Here is a 23,159-nt window from a genome sequence, read left to right as displayed (position 1 = left end):
ACATTTCAAATAGACTGAAAATGGAATAGATGGGCTCTATGGCAAGAACATCCCTATAAAATTGACATTCAGAGGCCATTAAAACACAGAGAGTAAAACAATCTTGAAACTAAAGAAAAACTGTGAATATTTAGAAGTTTTTTAAAAGCCTACTATACTGTATGCCAAGATACAGCAGTCGTTTTTATTTAAAGAGCTATTTCAATAAAAGTTGTGGATTTCCAAGCATTAAAAAGCAAATTAAGTTTGCTATCACCAATAGCCAAAATATACTTTTAAAAAATACATAATATCAACCAGAAAAAAAGTAAAAAACATGCATAACATTAAACAAAGTCAAAACAAACAAAAAAACCCCAAGTTTTAGTCTAATTGGAACTAGTAAAAGATTGACCAATTTTTATCATTAGAAAAGGTTATGGGAAAGCTACTGAAGTTAACTTCAAAAGCCTTGTAGTAAAAAGTGATTGTAATGTCAGTAAAACTCTAAAACAGATCAAATAACCCCTAAGTAGTACTAATCCACTGCATCTTTGAACATGTATATGCACTTTTTTTTTAAGCTGACAAGGTTGCCCTTTTTCTTTAATTTGTTTCCAACATCATGTTCTTTTAAAAATCTAACTATTAAACTGTTAGGAGTCAGCAGAGTATAGAAACTTAGCTTCACTCAAAGATGATATAAGATTTGGAATGTGTTTTTCTCTTTGGCCTTGTCCTGGAAAATGAGATTTCATCATCCCATCTTGTACAGACATAGTTGATCTTGTTCAGTACAAGTACTTGTAGGCTGTAATATATAAATAAAGGAAACAATGAAAGATACATGTAGCTATTTAACCATTTTTTCATCTGTTTATCAACTCAAACTCATACCCCATAATGAGATGTCTGTAATATAATTGATGTTTTCAATTTTATCATTGTCCCTCTAGATCCTGGGAAAACACTGCCTGAAGCCCTTGATTACAACACCGTGTGGCTGCAGACAGTGCCTGGAGAAATAGACAGCAAAAGTGGTATTCCACCTTCCCTTGTAACGCTGCAAATTAAAGACTTTCTTAATGGACCAGGTAAGAAACTCATAATTCAAAAGGGTCTGCATTTCTTTCCATGTGTCTATATGAATGTGCATATAGATCTGTTAGTGATTTTGACATTCCCTGCCAAAAATGAGTAGTTGATTTATTTTCCAGAAGTATATGTCTTTGAGGCTGTACATTCTACAGATCAAAAAGTCTGACAAATGTTTTTTTGATTAAGGAATAATTGACTGGAAGCTAAAGACTGATATTTTGTTTTTACTTTTGCTATTAATTAATTGTGTAATCTTAAACAAGACTATTGCTATAGTCTTTTGTGCCTTGGTTTTATTACCTGTAATATAAAGAGAATAAAATGAATGGATGAATGGATGGGATATATGATATACATAACCAAGATAGCATGTATATAGATCAATTAGTTGTGTACACTTACTTTAGATGCTTAACAGAGTACTTGAAACAGTTCTAGACAGCTAAAGATATCAAAGTGTGCTTTACATTCCCATAAAGACTCAGGAATGAGTACTGCAATTATTCCTATTTTCTGAATAAAACTAAGAAAGTGAAGTAAAATACCAGTGATAGAAGAGCCATTCAGAAGCCTAGGTCTTTGTGACTTCAAACATTAGTTCTGAGCATCTGTCCTACACTAATTTTAACATAATTAGAGATATTTCTTCTCTTTCTCCTCATCCTTCTTTGTCTTCCTCTTTTTCTTATACCTTCATCTTATGTTCCTCCTTCTCTTCTATTAGTATTCTTCTCAGTGTGGCATGAGCTATTTATTAACATAAATTCCTGTTTTTTCATTTTGCTTTCATTGTGCTTATAGTACTTCAGAATATGTTAGCCATCAAAGGAATATTAGTTTTTTCATTAGGAATTTCAAACAATGATGTTACATTCTCTTAAGACTCCAGCCACAGCTTTGAAGGCATGGATTTTGATGAAGAAAAATATCCACTTGTGGACCTTGTTGAGTGTCTGTTTTGTGGCCTGTCAATGTACTAACTACACAGATGGAGAAGGCAGTTAGCCATGATGTCTGGACTGCAGAGCCTGAAATCACCTGCACTGATCCTTTCACGGGGGCCCACTTCTACTTAAGCACATATCTCCAGTGCTAATATAAAGAACTTTTTCATGATAAATATCTAAACATGGTTTTAAAGAATAGAAGGAAAATGAGAAACTGATTAAGGCAGTCAAGGGTGTCTTCAGAGTTTTGGAAGAAGCCTTTGGTCTGACGTAGTAGTAGATGGATTGGAGGAATGGTTCCTAGCACTCAGTTAAGTATGAAGTGTGAAGTACCACATTTCATTGAATCTGAACCATCATTAATTTTAAGAAAAAACATTTTATGTATCACCAAGGAGAAAGAAAAAAAAAATCTGCCATTGAAACTGATTCAGTTTTTCTTTGTCAGTTGGAGGACATTTTCTGATTTCAGAGATGTTCACGTGTGAAAGACTGAACAGGTTTAGTGTAAGAACAATACATCATTAGATCATGGAGGAAAGACAGGGAAACTTGGATCACTTCTTATTTTTCAGTTTTCATTTGCTTTTAAGCAGTCTTTCACTCAATTTGGCTAAGAAGTTCACTTGTAGTTTACATTTGATTGATTTGTTTGTAAAAGGAATGGAATCTGCAAGTTTCCATGTGGTAGGTAGCACCATATTTTCAAATGTATCCAAATAAATTGAATTTTAAGAAAAATGCCTATATGTACATTTTAATTTTAGCACTTAATCTGACTGTGTAGCCAAAATGTGATTTTTAAAGTAATTGTACTTTTCTGTTTCTCAGGATACTTTTTACAGCTGGGAAGTATATATACACCATATTTTATTTCATGTCCTTTTAATAATGATGATAATATATTTGGAGATTCAAATGTTTAAGTTATTGAATTGAAATAGTTATTTTACAGCAATCATCTCAAACTTGAATCTGCATTTGAAACATCTCTGAGGAATTTGTTAAAATGGAAATGGTGATTTAATGATTCTAGAAGGTAGGGCTTGAAAGTCTGTTTCTAACAAGCTCCCAGATGAAGTGAATGCTATTGGTCTGGGGACTATTCTTTTTGTAGCAAGATTTTATGTGACTTTTATTAAAATTATTTTCTAAAATCTCAAACACACACACACACACACAAAAAAAATTTCCCAAGAGCATCAGTCACAGTTTCTGAACACGAAACTCCAGAAATTTGGGGATGCAGGAAAGGAGAATGATACAAAGAAAGAAGAGTTGTTTTTTAAAATGGTACTTTTATTGTCAAAAATCAAACATAATGTACAATGAGTGATTTAAGTTCTTCTAAGTCTAAAACATTTTAACTAAAAGTACTTTTATTTTCTTTGTATTTAAGGAAAGATTAGTTTGAAAGATAGATCAACTGTTTGGGATCTCTTCTAAAACACTAACCTAACATCCTTGAGCTCCAAAATTTACTATCTTAGACAAAAATTTTCTTACTGTAAATAATTTGTCAGAGCAGATAAGTAGGTGTTATTCCACAGAATGCACTCTCTCACTATATAGTGAGAATGCTACTCTGTTTTAATTTAGAAATCAAAAATCTATAGCAAATAGTAAGGTTAATTTGCATAACAAGACACATTAAAACATTTTGCCATATCAGTGTATCATTTTTATGTTTTCTAGATTTTAAGCAAGAGAAATATGATTTATGCTGAGACTAGGAGAACAAACGTCAGCTTTATAATACTCCCCGATACTGTCCCCTTCCCTTGGAAATTTTGTAAAAATCACATATAATAATAAAGGAATGTCATGTAATTTTTATGTAAAATTGTCATTTAGTGTTAGCCTTAGGAATATTTTCTACCATTTGATTTTTAATCTGTATGTATATTTATTTAAGTATCATTCCCAGATAATGTCTTACTGCTAAAGCAGTATAGTTTCATTTACTCTTTCTTACTTTTGAATTTAGGTTTACTATAACCTAAATAGCAATAAAAGTGATTACCCTGAAAGTTAGAGGAAATACTGATTATAACTGCATCATCCTACATTTTCTTCAAAAAAGTGTAAGCAGTTCTGGAAATCAGCCTTTCAGTTTTATTTTTTAGGGATTATTTTCGCTAAACAAGTGATACAAATTCTGTTCTCTACCATTTGTGTTTGGAAACATATTTCAGAGCTTGTGAGTATTCCTTTATTTCCTTTGTTCATGTAATATTACCTTAGGCAAATAAATGGTAGGTCCCAACATCTATATCAAAAACTCCTTCAAAGCTCCCCAACCCCCACTTCTTTCCTTCAGAGGCAACAATTGTACCCATTAGCAAGGTCAGTGGCTTGGAGAAACCTGGAAAACAGCAGCTACCAGAAACCCACTAGAATAATATCTCCAGCAGGTGATAGATTAGTTGGAACAAATTGGAACCTTTGCAGTTCAGAAATCCTGGTTTCTTTCAAGCTGTTTTTAAAATGTCGTCATTTTAATACACAATCTAAGCCCTGCGGAACAGTCCACAGCAGGTTAATTTGAATCATATGATGTGTCACTGCCCTCAGCTGACATGAGCTCTATTCCATGTGTGAAGCCATAATAAATCCATTCCCAACCGAGGAAAATTCCCCGTGAGAAGGTGAACTAATCCAGGCCTCACACTGGCATGCTAACCCTCCATAATTGAAAGCAGGGCCACCTGTTCCCAGCACAGTAAGCCTACAGAGAAAAAATTAGTGTTAGATCAGATACTTCTTATATTGAAAAGTCATTCATACTCTTGCAAATTCAAATTCAGCTGTGAAGTGTTTGGTATGACATCATACAGAAATGTAGGAATGTGCCCACTTGATCCCAGTTTAAAATTTTTGTTAACCATAGGATTTCTTAACTTTGAAATGAGATTTTTTTTTATTATTATTTAATGAGAGCTGACGTGAGAAAAAGAACTGGTAAGGGTGCAGATTTTTCTAATTAACTCAGGGTCATTTACAAAAACATTTCAGCTCCTTGGTTTGTTGGTGGTGGTGGTGTTTTTCATAGTTCTTTGGCACAGAAAATTTTGAGCCACTGTCACTCTAACCATAAAATGACATTGAAATGACAACATGGAACAGAAGTACCAAATTGGGACCAACATTCCCAAGTCATTTCTGTTTCATTATAAATTCATGACCCATTTATCATATAATTTAATTACATGGGTTTATCAAATACAAAGTTATGAATGCAATTTCACATTTCTTTTAGTTTAATATACAAAGTGTCTGTAGTTGAAATGCATTTTTCTCTTAATACAGTTACTTTTATTTAGTCTTATCCTGTTTAATTTATTCATTGAATTACCTGTGTATTTTTTCTAATTTTATTTTATATTTGGATTTGTTTTATCTTTAGTTGTATTTGGTTTTTGTTTTACAATCTGTTTGTCTTTAATTGGTTATAATCCTATTTTGAATATTCTTTACTTATATTTCATTGGTTAATTTATTGTTTTGTAGGTTATGTTTTTAATTTTTCCTTTTAAAAAATTCCTGAACACCCTAAACAATTACATTTCTACCAACCTCTTTAATTTTAAAAACCTTCTTAAATACAGAAATACATCTTTCAAATAGATTCTTTATCTGAATATAAAGTGGAAGTTTTATGTTGTTTATCCCTAAATGTGTATTTTTGAAATTCTTTTGCTTTTCTTGGTGAACTCTGCTTTTATGTTCTGTTCTTACTAAATTCATTACTCAATGGGGATTAACTTGGATGTATCTTAAAAGTGACTGATTCAGGGGGATTAAGATACCTGAAAAAAGGTGAGCTAAATAGTCTCCTGACATTTTCTGGGGAAGAAAATGAAGAACAAAAGTGATTTTTTTAAAGGCAGGAAGATTCAAAGTGAAAGAAAAGGTCTTAAGCTAACTTTAATTAACTTATTTCTCTTACTGTTGCCCCAATATTTAATCCTTTGCCTCTTTCTCGTTCCAGAATGAGGGCTAAGGCCTATACTTTAATCACTGGAGTCCTGCCTCTAGGTTAGTTCAGTTTTATAGCCATACTATCCAGCTATCTTCTACATTTAAGAAATGTAAAGTAGTTAATAAAGCCATAAGAACCTTGGCTTGTATTTCCTGAATTGTATGGGTTCCAGTTTTGAGCATTATATCATCATAGTTCATTTTCCCCATGATTTATCAAGACAAAACAGCAAACTAGATGTTAGGATGTCAAATAGGGAATGGATCAATAATTTAGAATACAAAAGATCCTTTCATTATTTTGACTTTAGTTTTTCAACTATAACTTGTATTTTGGAAGAACTGAGAAAAATAGATGCTTTTTTTTAAAAAAAAAGAGAGAGAGAAATTTTTTTAATATTTATTTTTCAGCGGACACAACATCTCTTTATTTGTATGTGGTGCTGAGGATTGAACCCAGCGCCCCGCGTATGCCAGGCAAGCACGTTACCGCTTGAGCCACATCCCCAGCCCAAAAAATAGATGCTTTTAAACAAAATGATTTTGTAAATAAACTTTTTTATTTTATTCAGAAAACAACCTGATTTTAATATCAAATTTTCTATGATAGAATCAATAAGTCATGTTAATTACTTTCCCTCATTATAAAATGGAGAAACTTAAATCTTTCTAGGTCTAGCTGACTGTGGTACCTCTGGGGTACCATACCTCTCTGCTACTTGGCTTAGGTAGGACCTTAGAAGTTGCAGACATGGGTCATAAGGATGGCAAAGTTAGATAAAGGGCCAGCACCAGGTCTCACAGAGTAAAGTGAGGTGAGTAGCAATGTTTTAGATTTATTTATTTCTTCGTTGAGCCTAATTATGTCAGAATTATTTCTTCTACAGAAGAGAGTGAGGGTGATTAGGGAATCTCTTTTTAGGAACATGGAGTAAACTTAGGTTAAAAAGAAAAAAATAATCTGAGTTCTCCTAACTTCTGCTTGTTTCAGCTCTTTTCTCCCTAACTCACTAACACTGTTCCTTCCCAAGGACACAGTCCTGAGCCTTCTGTTCTTTTTTTTTTTTTTTTTCTTTAATTTTTATTGTTAGTTGTTCAAAACATTACATAGTTCTTGACAAATCATATTTCACACTTTGATTCAAGTGGGTTATGAACTCCCATTTTTACCCCATATACAGATTGCAGCATCACATCGGTTACACATCCACTGTTTTACATATTGCTATACTAGTGTCTGTTGTATTCTGCTGCCTTTCCTATCCTCTACTATCCCCCATCCCCTCCCCTCCCATCTTCTCTCTCTACCCCATCTACTGTACAACAGCCTCAGCTATCCCTTTTATGCTAACAACTTCCAAAGGCCTAGCTTTTGTTTTGACTTACATCCTACCCCAAGGCTGTTTCTCCATCTGCCTAGTAGTATGTTTTGTTAATGATGTGTTAATTCACATCAAATTAATTTTTCTCTCCTCTCTCCATCCCTTAGTGTCCAGCCTTCTTTAAAACTGACAGCAGCATCATTTCAATTGTGTCTTCTGACAATTTTTCTCTTTATCCCAAGTCCTTTTGGTTTTTCCTTTGAAATGGTCTTCTATTATGCTTACTACCTCCCAGGTGTAGGCACATGTCCTGATTACTCCATAGTCCAACTTCAGAGTCTCCTTTTACTTCATAATTCCTTCTCCTCCATCCTCGCTAGATTAGCATCTCCTATCAAACTTATATGAATCTTGACCACCCACTTCTTTCAGTGTATCTAGTCAAAAAACTTCTTACCCGCTCCCTTAGTACCCCTTTCCTCCTCTGTATTTCCTACATATAAATTGGCATTTGGCTTAATCTAATTTGAGGGGTTTTTGTTTGTTTGTTTTGTGGGGGTTGGGGTACCAGGGATTGAACTCAGGCACTCTACTACTGAGCCACATTTGTGTGTGTGTGTGTGTGTGTTGTAGATGGACACAATATCTTATTTTTATGTGGTGCTGAGGGTCAAACCCAGTGCCTTACACATGCAAGGCAAGCACTCTACCACTGAGCCACATCTCCAGCCCTATTTTGTATTTTATTTAGAGACAGGGTCTCACTGAGTTGCTTAGCGCCTCACTTTTGCTGAGACTGGCTTTGAACTCCTGATCCACCTGGCTCAGGTTTGTTTTTTAAGCAACACTGTTTTGTATGAGATTTTGCTTTATTCCATCAGGAACTGTATAATGTCTGAAGATTTCTATTTTTGTGATATTAGCAGCCATTGGTTCTCAGTGCCTGAATTCGTTAAAGGTTATAAATAGTAATATTCTATTTTTTGCATTCCTTTTTTATATATTAGCTGCCATATTTTCTAAGGAAAAATATTTCCTCACTATTTAGCTACTTAGTACTATTGTTCATAAGAAAAGGCAGGATAAATGCTTAATTCTTACACTTTTTTACATTTTTCAAAAATAAGTATATTTTCTAGCATATCCCAATGATGGCTAATTAATTTATATTGTTTGGTATTAAACTCATTATTTTTAATGATGCTCAGATTGTCTCATCTTTTGCAGGGGGATCCTCTGTAAGTTGGCATCTCTATGTCTTTAATTCTGTTGGTCCCTTAGTCTGAATCTTTGCTCCCTTTTTCTCTGCCTATCCTAATTCTGTGCTATTAGGTTTAGCCTAAGTTGCGTTTCCTTCGGTAATCTTTTCTCTTTCATTTCCATTCACTTCAGCCTCTCTTTAATCTCTCATTTTTTTTTTTTTTTTTTTTGTTGAGCGGGTTGTTAATATCATTTTCATTAAACTTAGCTCAAAACACCATTTGTCTCTTTCCAAAAGTTGTAACTATTGTCTTTAAAGATGAGTATATGCCACCATTCAGAATAGCAAAACAAAGACATAGACACCAAAAAAGTTTCCAAATTACTGGAGCATGGAATGTATTTAGCATTTTATGGTTATTAGATAAAGGAGAGAAGCTTATCCAAGTCCAGTTCAATACATTCATTTTAGAAAACCAGTACAATTACTCTATAATCATATCTTTTATATTGTAGTTTTTTGAGGGGAATAATGAAGTAAAAAAGTCAGTGCTTGATCATGAAAATGTGCGCCTAAGTAATACTTCTAATAGTAATGATACCCAGATCCCAGTATTAAGCACCATGAATTACTTGCCATCTGAATCAGATATCTGAGCCTCCTCACAGGACATGGGACATTATATACAGTTCCACTTGGTATACCACCATTAATTAAAACACTCAGGTTGCTTCCACTGAGGTCTTTACATATCACCCCTTCAACACAAACATGTTGATCTCATTGTCTTGAAAACTTTCTAGTTAAATATTAGGACTCCATCATGAATACCTTTATTGTGATACAGTAACAAAACTATGAATTTGAGTAAAAAAAATGTACTATGACCTAGTAATATAAATGTTTTTCATTAAAGTTATTATAAACTATCGAGTCAAGCTAGATTATAGATTCGTTCTATGCTTTATATTTGCCTCTCTAAGGTGGGGAATAAGAGCAGCACCATTCTTGTATCTGTACATAGCCACCGACATGTGCACCGAATGCTTTCCTAGTAAGCCATACTTTTCTCTAAAAAAAAAATAAATAAATTGTCTCTTGCAAATAAAATTCCAAAGAAAGAAACATTTAACAAAGGAGTTTTCTTTTATAAATGTTATGATTTAGGTATAAGAAACCATATTGAACCCATCAGGTTTTTGGTAATAGATTTCATAATACATCATAAATGTAAGTAATATGATGACTAATGGGTCAAGTAAAGTTGGAACATTTTAAATGAGAAAATAGCTGGAACAGTTTTCAGGAAACTTTTCCAGTTGATGTTTGGTCCCCCACAAGGTGTGCATTAACATAAACTTAGGGGAATCACGTCTGGGCCTTGAATTCCCTCTCTGATTTCATTATTGCAATATGATTCTTTTCCTCTCACTATTAAGTCACCTTCTAGGGTGATGGGAGCATAAAATAACTGTAATTTATTGGTATTTGTCTAATCTCCTTTTAACTCCATAGCATTCCATTATTCTATTTCCTGGTAGCGGTTTGGAAAGTTTTGAAGGGCAATTAGAAAATAATTGACAGACATGAGTTTACTTGGTAATTTAAAGATATAGAATATGTCCCAAAAATGGTGAGAAATTAGATCTGGCAGAGAAGTAGATGACTCAGCTGGGAGATTCTCTATTACTGAATATTCCCAAAATCTAAACTTTGAAACAAATCCATTTATTAAAGTTCAATGAGGATTATGAAAAAAAATTGAAATTTTTAAACTCAAGGATCTGATAATAATTGGAATGAAACTCACATTAACAATCTATGCCTGGTTCCTTATAAAACATTATTCTATGTAACTGTGTGTCTGTTGAAAAAACTTGTTAGCCTGTTTCTTTAAATGTTTTTATCTTAATGATTAGGTTACTATATTTCATCAATTTTTTTAAAAAAATTTTATTACTACATTATAGTTATACATAATAGTGGGGTTCATTCCATGCCCAGTGCTTCCTCTTTCTCCCTCCTTCTTCTTCCCTCTCTTCCTCTTCCTCTGTTCTTCTGGTCTTCCTTTTACTTATTTTTTTAATTGGTGCTTTATTGACATACATAAAGGTAGAAGTCACTGTGGTATATTCATATATGTACATAGTATAATGGTCAATTTCATCCTGCAGTTCCTCTCTTTTCCTGTCCCTGCTTCCCCCTCCTCAATCTCCTTCTCCTACTCCACTGATTTCCCTTCTAGTTTCATGATATTCCCCCATACCCCTTTGGTGTTACTAATTTTGCTCTACCTTCCACATATGAGAGAAAACATTTGACCCTTCACTTTTGCTTCATTAATTTTAAAATTGCTTGATTTTTATGTTTAAAAATGCCAGATTTTTGTGGCATAATATTCCCATTTCTAAAAGTAATCTTCCTTTCATTATGAGGCTGAAAAATATTTACAATGAAGACACTAATTCATTCTGTACCTGACTACTTCTAGGAGGTGAAAATGTGTTGACACTAGGGTACTACAATTATCAATATGAATTTGCTGAATTACCAAGTGTGACATTGACTTCATGATTTCAATTAAAGGATACACGTTGTATATTTTATAAATCAACAAAGGTGCTATTTTATTTGTGGTGCTTCTCACTCTTGTGTGTGGTTCCTGTCTCTCAATGGGGACTTTAGAAAGGAAGCCCCTCTAGTACAATATAGCCTCTTTTCAAGTCTGCTTTTCCCATTCTTGGCCTAGAGTCCTGTCTAACGTGCCCAGTCCTTTTGACGGGCTCAGTACTCTCACTGTAGAGAAGGCCTGAAGGACTCTGACCTACTGGAGGGCCTTGTGCAGAGGTTATACTATACACAGGCATACATAAAAGATGTGAAAAGTTTAATTATCTAAATGTTTTAAGTAATAATTTCATTTCTTATTAAAAATTAACATCTTAGGCCACATATAGCTATACTGGATTTTTGACTTTCTAAAAACTTTCATCATTTACTGCCAAATGATTGAGAAATTTTATTTGTAATCCCAAATTTAAGATCATTCAAAGATTAAATAAAGGTTTGATGCATATAGAACAGTTTGGCATGACCCCACAGAAAAGATAAATCAAGTCACTAAAGTGCCTGAAGAAGTAAGTAATCCTTCTACTACATCACTGGTCTGAGAAAGGGTCATTCAGATACCAGCACCACAGAAGGTTAACATTACAGTTCACTGTTCAAATTTGTGAAACAAAACAAATGCTTAATAAACATTTTTCCTGAGTTGCTTGGATAACAGGTGTATGCCACCATGCCCAGAACAGATATCTTTATTTATGTTGAATTTTCTAGTTCATGAACATGTTTTATGTATGGTACATCTGTCCATTATGTTAATTTTGTTATTTATTTATTAGTTTTTAGTTGGACGCAGGACTTTGTTTATGCTAAGTATTCATTCTATTGTTGAGGTATCCCCACCCCCTAATTGTTTTTTTGTCAATGTTGTAGTTTTTCATATACAGATTCTTTCCTTCCTTCCTTCCTTCCTTCCTTCCTTCTTTCCTTCCTTCCTTCCTTTCTTCCTTTCTTTCTTTTTGTGCTGGGGATTTAATGCAGGGATACTTAATTGGTAGCCACATACCCAACCCTTTGTATTTTTATTTTGAGACAGGGTCTCACTAAGTTGCTGAAGCTGGCCTTCAACTTGATATTTTCATGTCCCAGCCTCCGGAGTTGCTGGGTTTATAGGTGTATGCCATTGCACCTGGCTAACCAACAGATTCTTTGCATTTTATCACATTTACATTTAAATATTCCTTTTATTTAGAGCTATTATAAATGCTAGATTTTAAGTTTTTTATTCCATCTGCTCATTGTTAGTATATAGAAATTCAGTTGGGTTTTGTGTGCTGGCGTTAAAACTTTAGCAGAGTCCCTCATTAGCTTCTACCAAATTTCTGTAGATTCCTATTGAGTTTTTTTACGTGTAAAATGATGTCATCTGCAAATAAGCATTGTTTTATTTCTTCCTTTCCTGTATATATGCTTTTTATTTCTTTTTGCTGCCTTATTTCACTGGCTGTGATTTTCAGTATTATATTCAATATGAGCAATGGGAATGGAACTCCTTGCCTTCTTTTAGATCATAGGGGAAGCATTCAATTTTTCATAATCATGATGTTAGTTGTAGTTTTGTCATATGTGACCTCTTTCAGGTTAAGGAAGTGCTCCTGTATTCATAGTTTGTCAAGAGTTCTTATAATGAGTGGATATTGAATTTTACAAGTATCTTTTTCTGTATCAACAGATATCTCCTCTCTCCCTTAAGCTATTAATATCGTTACACTGGTTCAACCAATCTTGTAGTCCCAAGAAAAACCTTGCTTGGCTCTGATATATTATTAGTTTTATATCTTTCTGTATTTGATTTCCTCGGTATTTTAAGGATTTTTATATCTTTCTTCATGAGGGATATTTGTGTATAGTTTTCTTATATTATCTTACATTTGCTATCAGTAATGATGGTCTCATAAAATGAATAGAAAAATATTCTCTTCTGTTCCGGGGCTTGAAAATAATAAGAAAAGAAAGAAGAAAAAAAGCTGGAAAATTCCTGTAGTTTCTCTAAGCATTAAGAGAGTTTTTGAAGTCAAAAGTAAACATTTTCCCTTCATAGTTCCTCTATATGCACATAGTGCCCACCTCAGGATTTTGAGCCACCATTGATCCAGACTAGGGATGAGGGGAGGATAAATGAGAAATACCATTTTGGTGGTATTTGGAAATCTATTCTTCCCCAGTCTACCTGTTACCCTTTACTTTTTCTCAAATAGTTGTTCTATGTAGAATTTATGGCTGTATTCTCTCCAGTAGAGGCACAGGTTTCCATCTTTATTGGAAACAGAGTGGGTTCAACTGGGTTCTATACTCAGGGTCTCTCAGAATGCCAAAATCAGTATGTCATTTGGACTAGGCACTAATCTCGAAGCTTCTGGCCAGAATCTGTTTTGAAATTCATTCTGATTCATTGTATAATCCAGTTCCTTATGGTTGTAGGACTGAAGTTCCCAATTCCTTGTTAGCTATTGTCCAGAAATTGCCCTCAGCTCACCCATTTCATCTCATGTGACCCCCAGCATCTTCACAACAATTACATATCATGGAGCCCTTCTCATATTTTACCTCTCTCTGATTTCCCCCCTCACCTCCTTCATGTACCTTTTAAAGGTTTACATAATTAGATCAGGTCCACCAGATAATCTCCATATCTGACCTGGGTCTTTAATCACAACCATAACATCCCTTCATTGCACAGCAGTACATAGATTAGTGTTTGATTCAATAATCAGGGGGCAGGAATATTGTAAAGGAAGTGCCTGGTTAGAATTCTGCCTACCTAGAACCACATTAGAATGTTCTGGAGTGCTTCAATACAAAATGACCAAATGTGATTTGAGCTGAGTTTAAGGTTAAGAATTGAGGGAAAATCTTTGCATTTAAGTTCTTCTTAACTGATGGGACAGATCATCTCCTATAAAGATACTTGTGCAGGTGCTATAGTGCTCTGAGGGGGCAGGGGCACTTAACCTAACTTTGTGGATTAACTTCTTGGAGAAAATGCTGAGGATTATCCTGAAGATTAATAGTTAGGCAAAAAAAAAAAATCTGTGGGGGGAGCAGGGGAGTACATTAAATACATGAGTAAAGGCCTAGTGATGTGACATAGTTTGGGGGAAGTAGGTTTTATAAATTCTAATACTTCTGGAACTTTTAAAGGGGAAGTCAGGTAATAACTGCCAATAAAGGCAAAACCTTTTCTCTCTTCCTAAGGAAGTTGGTCTTTTATTTTCTAGATGAAGAGGAACCAGTAAAGAGTTTAAATAGGAGTGAACCAATCAGGATCGCATTGAAAATAAATCATTTGGAAATGACTCTGGAGACTGAACTAAAGGGAATGGGTTTAGACAGGAAAAACTATTTAGGAGGCTTTATAATAGCTGAACAAAGAGAGGCCTAGAGGAGGAAAATAAGAGTAGCTGGAATGCTAAAGACAGGAGATTATATTCAAGCAGTGTTTTGGAAATAAAATTGACAGAACTTATTCATTGATTGGACTGGGACCAGGGAACGAGGAAGTGAAATGAAGAGTCAAAAAGTCAAATTTCTGACTTGGGTCATATGGTGGATTGTGCACCATTAGCTAAAACAAAGGGAAAATAGCGGTCTAAAGGTAGTTAATAGATAAATTGATCTGATGAGCCCTTCAGAGTTCAGTAGAAAGGGAAAACAGGCCTTTGTATTTGTTTGGTTTTTTTCCTTCATTGCATTATTAAACATTCATTTAATTACAATAGAAGAAACTATTTTAGGTACTCAGAATACTAAGATGTAGCACAGCCTCTAATGTTCAAGAGCTCACATTTCACTGAACGATTACAGACACTTAGGCAGATAACTATGACAATAATATAAATAAGTGCCCAGTGATAGAAAAAAATGCACAGGATATTCTGAAAGCAGTGATGAGAGGCACCTCACTCAGCAACAGGGATCAAGAAAGATTTCCTGGAAGTGACTCAAGGGCTGAGTCTAGGAAGACAAATTGGGCAAGAGTTGAGGGTCCATGCTGAGCTAATAGTTAGCAACTCCTCTGTATACTGTCCTGTGTATGCTATGCCAGTCTGAAGTCAGGGAAATACTATGATTTAGGTGGATATTTGGGCAACTTCAAGTCACTAATTTGTTTCTTTGGCTACATGATGAGCACTTCTGGCACCTAGGTTTAAGTTTTCATGTCATGAATTCAGAAACAGCACCCAGCTTCAGCTCCATAACAGCTGAATCTTCTTTCTATTTTAGGTTAATTTGGGTTTTCTGTTGTTGCTATCATCTTCTAACATTGTTCTCTGTTTTTCATAGAAGGCAAGATGTATGACATGCTCTGTCTTCATGATACTTAAAGTCTTGTGTCTTATAATAAAAACAGAAAATCCAGGCATGGTAGCACACATTTGTAATCCCAGCAACTTAGGAGGCTGAGGCAGGAGGATTGTGAGTTCAAAGCCAGCCTCAGCAAAAGCAAAGTACTAAACAACTCAGTGAGACCCCATCTCTAAATAAAATGAAAAATAGGGCTGGGGATGTCACTCAGTAGTTGAGTGCCTCTGAGTTCAATCCCCAGTAACCCCCCCCCCCAAATAAACAAAAATAATAAAAGCAGGAGGAAAAGTGGTATAAGGTGAAATAAGAAAATGAAAACAAATAATAAGGCCAGTTTGTTTTAATGTCAGACAACTAAGTGACAAGGACAGTGTCTGGTATATGTTACCTGTGAAATGCACTATAGATTTTAAGAAATCTACCTATATAAACTTGGGTGAGAGATTTCAACTCTTATCAATGTAGAATGTAGGAAAAGTTGCAGGGACTTTTGTGGTTTGCAGCAGGTGACAGAAGAGAAATAAATATTTTCTGCATTAACTTGATTAGAGAATGGTAAGGGAGGCTGCTTCAGTCAGTTGGATCAGTGTTGATTACTATCAGTGTTTGTGTCAAACATTTTTCTGGGAATAAAGGGAAGTTCTTTTTCTTTGGGAAAAGGAATGCCAGTTTCAGGTAAGTAACTAAAGGGAAAGCCTGCTTCAGCTTGCATTGGGGTATGAGAGCAAAGATGGAATGGAGGGACTTGCTATAGGTGTACGTCCCTGGCTGTAGCAGGAATAGACAATCAGGAATATAGGCATAAGTGGTCAAAGGCGAATGTTCCTATTTAGCTAACTACATGGAAAAAAAAATAGGTGATGAATAAAAGAAATATAACATTCTGGCATCATAATGGGTATTTAATAAGAGAAATTCAGTAATTTTCATGTCTTTTTCACTTCTATAGCAGACATCAACTTGGATATATCAAAGCCTTTGAAAGCAAACCTGAGTTTTACCAAACTGGATCAGATGAACCATTTTTTAAAGAAGATAAAAAGTGCACATGGCTTTGCACATAGCAAAGAGACCTCTACTCTTTCAGACCCTACAGTGAATAAAGATGAGCTTCCAGTCTCCAAATGTTACCATGGAAAGTTGTCTAAACCTAAAGTACATGGTGATGGAGTGCAGAAGTTTTCATTTCAAGAAAACATGTGGAGAGCCATTTCCTGCTTTCAAAAAATTTCTGTCCATACTACTCAGATTGTGTTCTCCATGGAAACTGTCCCCCATCCTAATAAACCATGCCTGTTGGCATCTCTATCAAGTCTTAATGGCAGCCTTAGTGTCAAAGCAGCACAAAAAGTACCTGGTAAGTCACAGAAAATGGGAGCGGGGGAGGGAGAGAGAGAAAGCAAGCAAAATGGTTTGTTAACATCTGAAAAATGCATCATTTTGAAGATTTTTATTATGTAGAAGTTAAAAGTTTTAAAGGCCATTAGAGAAGGGAACATTTCTGGTTTGTGACCTTATTGCAGAGATAGTTTTATAACAAATCCTTCGAGCCTAGGTATTTTAATGCCCTAAACTAAACTAAACTGTTCTATCCACCTCTTTAGGCACATTCCTACAGATGTTTTAAAACTGTTAATTCCTATTTTCTTTTCACCTAAAATAGCTATGGTGGGACAACAGAGCATCAAGTTTTGTGAACCACTAGAAAAGTGGTTCTCAAAGCATGATCTCGGAACCATCAGCATCTCCCAGGACTTTCTTGGCAATGCATATTCTCAGACCCTGCCCCCGACCTACCAAATCAGCCACTCTGGGAATGGAGCCTAGTAGTCTGTCTCAATAAATCCTACAGGTGATTCTGATGTGCTGTATTAAGTCACTGGTAACAATTTATTTAATAAAGAAAAATTGCCGTGGTGGCAGATATGCTACACAAAGTGTAATCGAAACCAAGGTTCTGCTTTGCAGGAATGCTGCAGAGGCATTTTATCAGACTGCAACACCTGGCAAGGAAAGGCTGTGTTTCTGTGCCCAGCTGAGCACAGAGGCCTGGACCCTGAAAAATGAATGTCATTGAGGGGTGGAGAGGTGAGAAGTTAACTGGCAGTGACATCTACATTTTTCTCTTCTGTTATCATGACTAAGTTGTTATGTGCTTTTTCACACTGAATCAGAAAGGGTGGGCAGAAGGAATGTGAGGAAAGGAAGAGAAAATGCAACTCACAGGTGGGAAATAACAGTTTTCAATCACAGAAACTGCTACTGTAAAAGTTCAGGGCCCAGTGCCAGAAATTTTGTTCTGAAAGTAAAAGTAGTGAGAGGAAACTATCCTTTTTTCCATTTTAATATTTAGGGATGAAAAAATGGGGGCTATGCGATAGTACAGGGGATAAAATAAATCCTTAAATTATGTGCAGTTTAGTTGCTTACAAAAAGTAATCAAGTGGCAGCTAGAGTCTGTTCCATAAAGCCAGTTTGGGCACAGTAGTTTAAAAGATAAAGAAAAATAAAATGTTTTGCAGTTGAGAAGTATGAATTTTAGTCCAAAACAGGGATGATTTATTTCTTTCTCACCAGAAATATTTGTGACCAAGCCAGCTAAAAGCTCCCTATTTTTTTTTATTGTCTTTAAAGTTAGAAATGAAAAATGTTAGGTTCATGGGACATGAAAGACTATGAAACACTGGACCCTACAATGTCCAATTTATCCACAAATAAATTGTGACCCAGACAACACTGGACCCATTCCCACGCCTTTCCAGTCTTACCTTAATCATAGTGGGAAAAGGTTAGAACTCAAACAGAGTAGAAGAATTTAAACATACTGTATTCCATTCTAGGTCCTTTTTGGTTTTCATTCTCATGGCTTTTAAGTTTGTTTGCTACTCATATTTTAACCACTCTTAATGGTATCTATCCTTGGTAAACATTAGTCTCTAAAATATAATTAAAATCTTTCTCTCACTGAGCCATAGTCTATTTTTGTAACTTGTTTTTCTCCCCTTTGTACTAGAATAACTACATAGCCCTTCTCCTCTTACAATTATGTTCTTAAATCTAGTTAAACACAGAAATAGAAACTATGGCTTTGACCAGGACATATTTTATACAACCCTATTGAGTAGTATCCAGCAAACATTCTAAAATAATTATTTGTGTCAAATTAAATAAAAATTGAAGTTAGCCATTTAATAGTAAAAATTTTAATTTGAGACCATAACACCAAAATCTAATTCTTCTCCATTTCAACCTTATGTGACAGAATGCTCAAACAAGAAAATAGCATAGTTAGCAAAATAAATAAAATAATTTAGTGAAATAAGATTGTATTGAGTTCTAGCTATTGCTTAAGGCTGATTTCTAGGAAAATTATAATTAAGAGATTACTACACATTTTTTTAAAATTAATTTTATTTATATTTTTAAATAAAATAATTTAATATTTGAACAACAATTTTATTGTGCAGTTGAATATCTTCAAATTTCATGCTTTGAAGTTTGTATGAAATGTAAGCAAACATATTTATATTTTTAAGGTATAGTATCGCTAAGTGGTAAAATGTATCCAACACACACACACATGCACACACACAAATCTCCTACCAGTAGTCATATTTCTTTTTGTAGTTTTCAAGTGACATCGTTCTGTATTCAACCAAAATTTTTTATAGTATATCTTTGAGCTCAGTGGGGTTAATGTTGGATTTTTATAGTTTGAATCTAATACAGAAATACTTAACTGTGTCTTTGATTTTACAGTTTATATAACTATTGTGACCATCTGCAGCAGCTGCACTTTTCAAATTATTTGCTGAACCCAATTGAGCACAGTGACAAAAGTAGTCATCTCAGATGTGCTATTAAACAGAGAAAGAAAAAGGAGCATTGCCTTGGTACAGTATGGCCATCTGCTGTACAGATGTTATTGTATAGAATGACTTAAGATAAAATAATTGTAGAAAATTTTCATTAAAACCTCAACAATTTGCACTTGTTTATTCAAATCTGCATAGCTCCCCAATGAGACAACACACTTGGGGTTTCTTTGGTTCTCACTCACTTTCTCTTTGATCCTTTTTGATGTGCTGACTTTAATAAACACAGTCAAAAACACTGTGCAAAAACATCATGGAAAAAACTACAAAGGAACAATTATAGCAGCAGAAACTACTCTAATCCCTAACTTACGCAAGCTATTTTTAGTGAAATATTTTTTTAACACTCTTTATGTGACAATGTTATATAAACAAGGAAAAATGGTCTTTTCCAGATGAATTTTAATTTAGGAGCTGAAATAGATTTGTAATGCTAGAGGAATCTTATGTGCTAAGTAATATTTAGAGAAACGCCACTGGGAATGTGTTGTAGGCATGTACCCTCACTCGTCAGAGGTACAAAAAATATTTGAGTTTGCCTATGAATATATTTTTTAATAATTGAAGCTGTCATAAGCTTATGAGAAATATATGGGAAAGGGGGATAATAAAAGCATGAAATGAGAAAGTTAAATGTTTTCCCGGAAACATTGTCAATACATTTAAATAAGCTGAAATGCATTCTTTCATGTTCATTTACTAAATTTTAAAACTTAATATTTAAAAGTTATTCACTAAAGTGGTTAAAGGAATTACTGTTTTCATCGTATGAAACAAAATGAAAGGGTTAAATATTTTCCACTTTACAAGGAAAATCTACCAGTTCTTCTTAACCTCTTATACTGTTTTGCAATCCTAAACTATGGATATTTCAAGGGACTTTTTTTTCCACTGCACAGATGCTATTTAGCAGTGACTTATAATAACCAAACTCATATTTCTGCTAGAATACTCATATTCCCCCAACTGTCTTTGGTAAAATGTCCCTGAAGTTCTGATTTTAGTAGGTTAATGCTTTTATATTAAAAGTTGGTGCATAATGCAGAAAATCCTGATTGTATTATCACTAACAATGAATGTCGTTTAAAAATTATATTTTATAGGGTTGGGGTTGTGGCTCAGCAGTAGAGCACTCGCCCAGCACGTGCGAGGCCCTGGGTTTGATCCTCAGCACCACATAAAAATAAATAAACAAAAATAAAGGTATTGTGTACAACTAAAAAATAAATATTTTTAAAAATTATATTTTATATTCTGAAATATTTTAAGGCAGATAATATTCATCCCATTCCATAGTTCATTCTTTTAGTAACCCCTTCCTGCCACATGAACAAACAACACAATCTTTTTTGCCAATTGAAGTATATCATTTTGGAGAAACCATAGTGTACCAATTTTATGACATTCCTGCAAATTGTGAACTGGCTGTGCCATAGGCAGGGTGGGGAGTGAGCTGCACACTTTAGCTCCCCTAGTCAAAATAAATTATGGTGCTATTAGGGCAATGATCTTTAGATTTCAGCAAACAAAAGTACACAATTGAGAACTGTGAAATCGTGATACTTGAGATTACCTTGTTCTTGCCCATTAAGAGCACTGGTATTAGCAATCCCCACATAGACAAGGAAGAGGAAAATAGGTGAACAAGTTAGATGGCACAAAGGGGAAAAAGCCTACATGAGGCCAATTTGACTGATATTTTAGTCAGAATTGGGAAAAGGTTGGGACCTCTGTGTCCAGAGAAATGCTGAGAACTTTTCACCCAGGCAGAAAGCAGTGAGTTGAACTCCTTCTAGTCAAAGAATTATGGTTTAAGTAACTGACTACCCCCACTGCTGTCATCCAGATGTACTTATCTTTGTGTATAAATAGGAGGAGAGAAAGAAAGCATAGCCACATTATTTTTCACGTATACAAAATGTCTCTTCTCATGTTCACTGAATTCAGGACCAGTAAGAACCTAAAATTCAAGAACCTAAAATTTCTTTTCGTGTACTGAAAAGTGAAACTCCATCCTTAATTGATACAAAGCGGAGCTCCAGCTTTTCATTCTGTTAACTGGTTCTCCTGAGGAAAAATCCCTTAAGGCATAATCATAGCCTTTGGATACTGCGGTATTTCAGGTTAGCCTAAAGGGAAATAAAACATTAAATTAGATTATGACTACCTAAAATAATATATTGCAATAATAAGTCATTTATAACACCCCAAAGACCCTTGTTACTTCTAGAAAGAAATAGCATCCCTTTTCAGTGCCTACGCAATAGGAAATGAATTCTTTGACAGTGAAAGCCATAGGACAAACTTAACTTTTAAGCAACCACTGAGGATTGAAGTGGAAGTACAGCTTGTAGACAGCTATACAAATCACTAATGAACCTTAATGAATATTGGGTGTGTGCTTCAGGGTCCTGTCATTTTTGACACCGTGTCCCAAGTAGCCTAAATCCAACACTCAAGGAAAGGTGGAGACCTCATTGGGTCTGTAACATCTGGGATTTTATTTGTCATTTTGGCATACCCTGCAAGCGCAAAAGAAAGAGTAAAAGGGGATTATCTTGACAACAAAATGAGTTACTGAATCTTGTGATAATGAAAAGCAGAAGAATTCTAATGCCTTTCTATAGTCCCTGAGGTAGAGGTGCATTTATAGTTTTGTAGAAGTAAAATGTAGGCAGGCACAACAGATGGCCTAGAGTCCGTGAAACACGACACTCCCTCATCCTAGGACTGAGTACCACTATTAATCCTGGTCAGATTCCCTCCTATTACTTTATAACAAGGTTCAAAGTTGCTACTGATGAACTGGCATGTACCTATTTTTTTTTTTACCCTTAAATTACCTGGAGTTTACTGAGTTTTTTTCAATGGTCATATTTTTCTGTACATTCTGATAAACCACTGAGACATTTAAAAAAAAAAAGTAGAAGGAGATTCTAGACACTGAATAGGAAATAAATAGAACAGTGAAATTATTATAACTTTTTCTCTCAAAATAATGTCCCATATTATTTTTCTAGTATGTAAAATAAAATCTACAAATGTATGTAAGCACTGCTGTAATTCTTCTGTCTTCTTAGGCATCACATATAGTGGAGAAGAATCTCAATGTACAAGTTTTATTCTTGCTGTAACTGTTAACAATATATGAGTACATAGACTTTTGGGCAGTAATAAGCAATATTAAAATACTACTACCTTGGGGGGGATTTGTTTTCATACCCTCAAAAAAGAGATTAAAAATTATGAGTATTTGGCTTTTTAAAAAGCTAGTAGATTTTTGTTATTTGGGCAAATGATACAGTTAGTTATTCTTTTGTTTAAGCAAATTATTTTTGTGCAGCCTTTTATGTCAATTTTATGACATGTTTTTTCTTCTGTGGTAGCAGGCTTATACATTTCTTAAAATGTCTGTTAAGTGATTATTGTTCTTTGATACAGTTTTTGTTTTAGGGCTTGTGCCTGTTATATCTGTTTTGGATTCCTGCAGGAAGTTCTTAAATAGTCAGGATAGTAACTCCAAAGCTATAGAAGGTAACCCCTGAGTTGAATCTCTGATGTTTTAATTTCAAGGTTTCATGAAAATGAATACTTTCTATTAAGCAGCAAGCTTGGGCTATCAGAGCTATCTCCTGTGGTGGTGTGGGGAACATGATGTACCTGCCCAGCCTTTCTACAGGGAGATGAGCTCACTGCACAGAGATAACCATCTCTGACTTTTTCTTCTGATTCATCGCTGACCTGAACTCCATTTGAACCTTGTTAGACAAAAAACAAGCAGAATTCCTGGCCCAAACTATAAAATATAATTAAGCCCTTTTGAAAT

General features: G+C 34.5%; 1 protein-coding gene across 6 annotated transcripts in view; it reads left to right on the top strand.

Annotated features, from left to right (window-relative positions):
- Positions 1-23,159, top strand: part of Vps13b (vacuolar protein sorting 13 homolog B) — a 757,361-nt gene that overhangs the window by 581,331 nt on the left and 152,871 nt on the right. For 5 of the 6 annotated variants that reach the window (XM_071602212.1, XM_071602213.1, XM_071602210.1 and 2 more), the window contains 2 exons: positions 936-1,073; positions 16,408-16,815. In XM_071602212.1, coding sequence (XP_071458313.1) covers positions 936-1,073; positions 16,408-16,815 — 546 coding nt within the window. The remainder of the gene's footprint in view (positions 1-935; positions 1,074-16,407; positions 16,816-23,159) is intronic. The other variant, XM_071602214.1, reaches the window with a different exon arrangement.

This window comes from Marmota flaviventris, chromosome 15, assembly GCF_047511675.1.
Source record: "Marmota flaviventris isolate mMarFla1 chromosome 15, mMarFla1.hap1, whole genome shotgun sequence".
Classification (NCBI taxonomy): Eukaryota; Metazoa; Chordata; class Mammalia; order Rodentia; family Sciuridae; genus Marmota; species Marmota flaviventris.
Note: the sequence above shows the minus strand (reverse complement) of the source record. Positions and strands in the feature narration are given on the sequence as shown.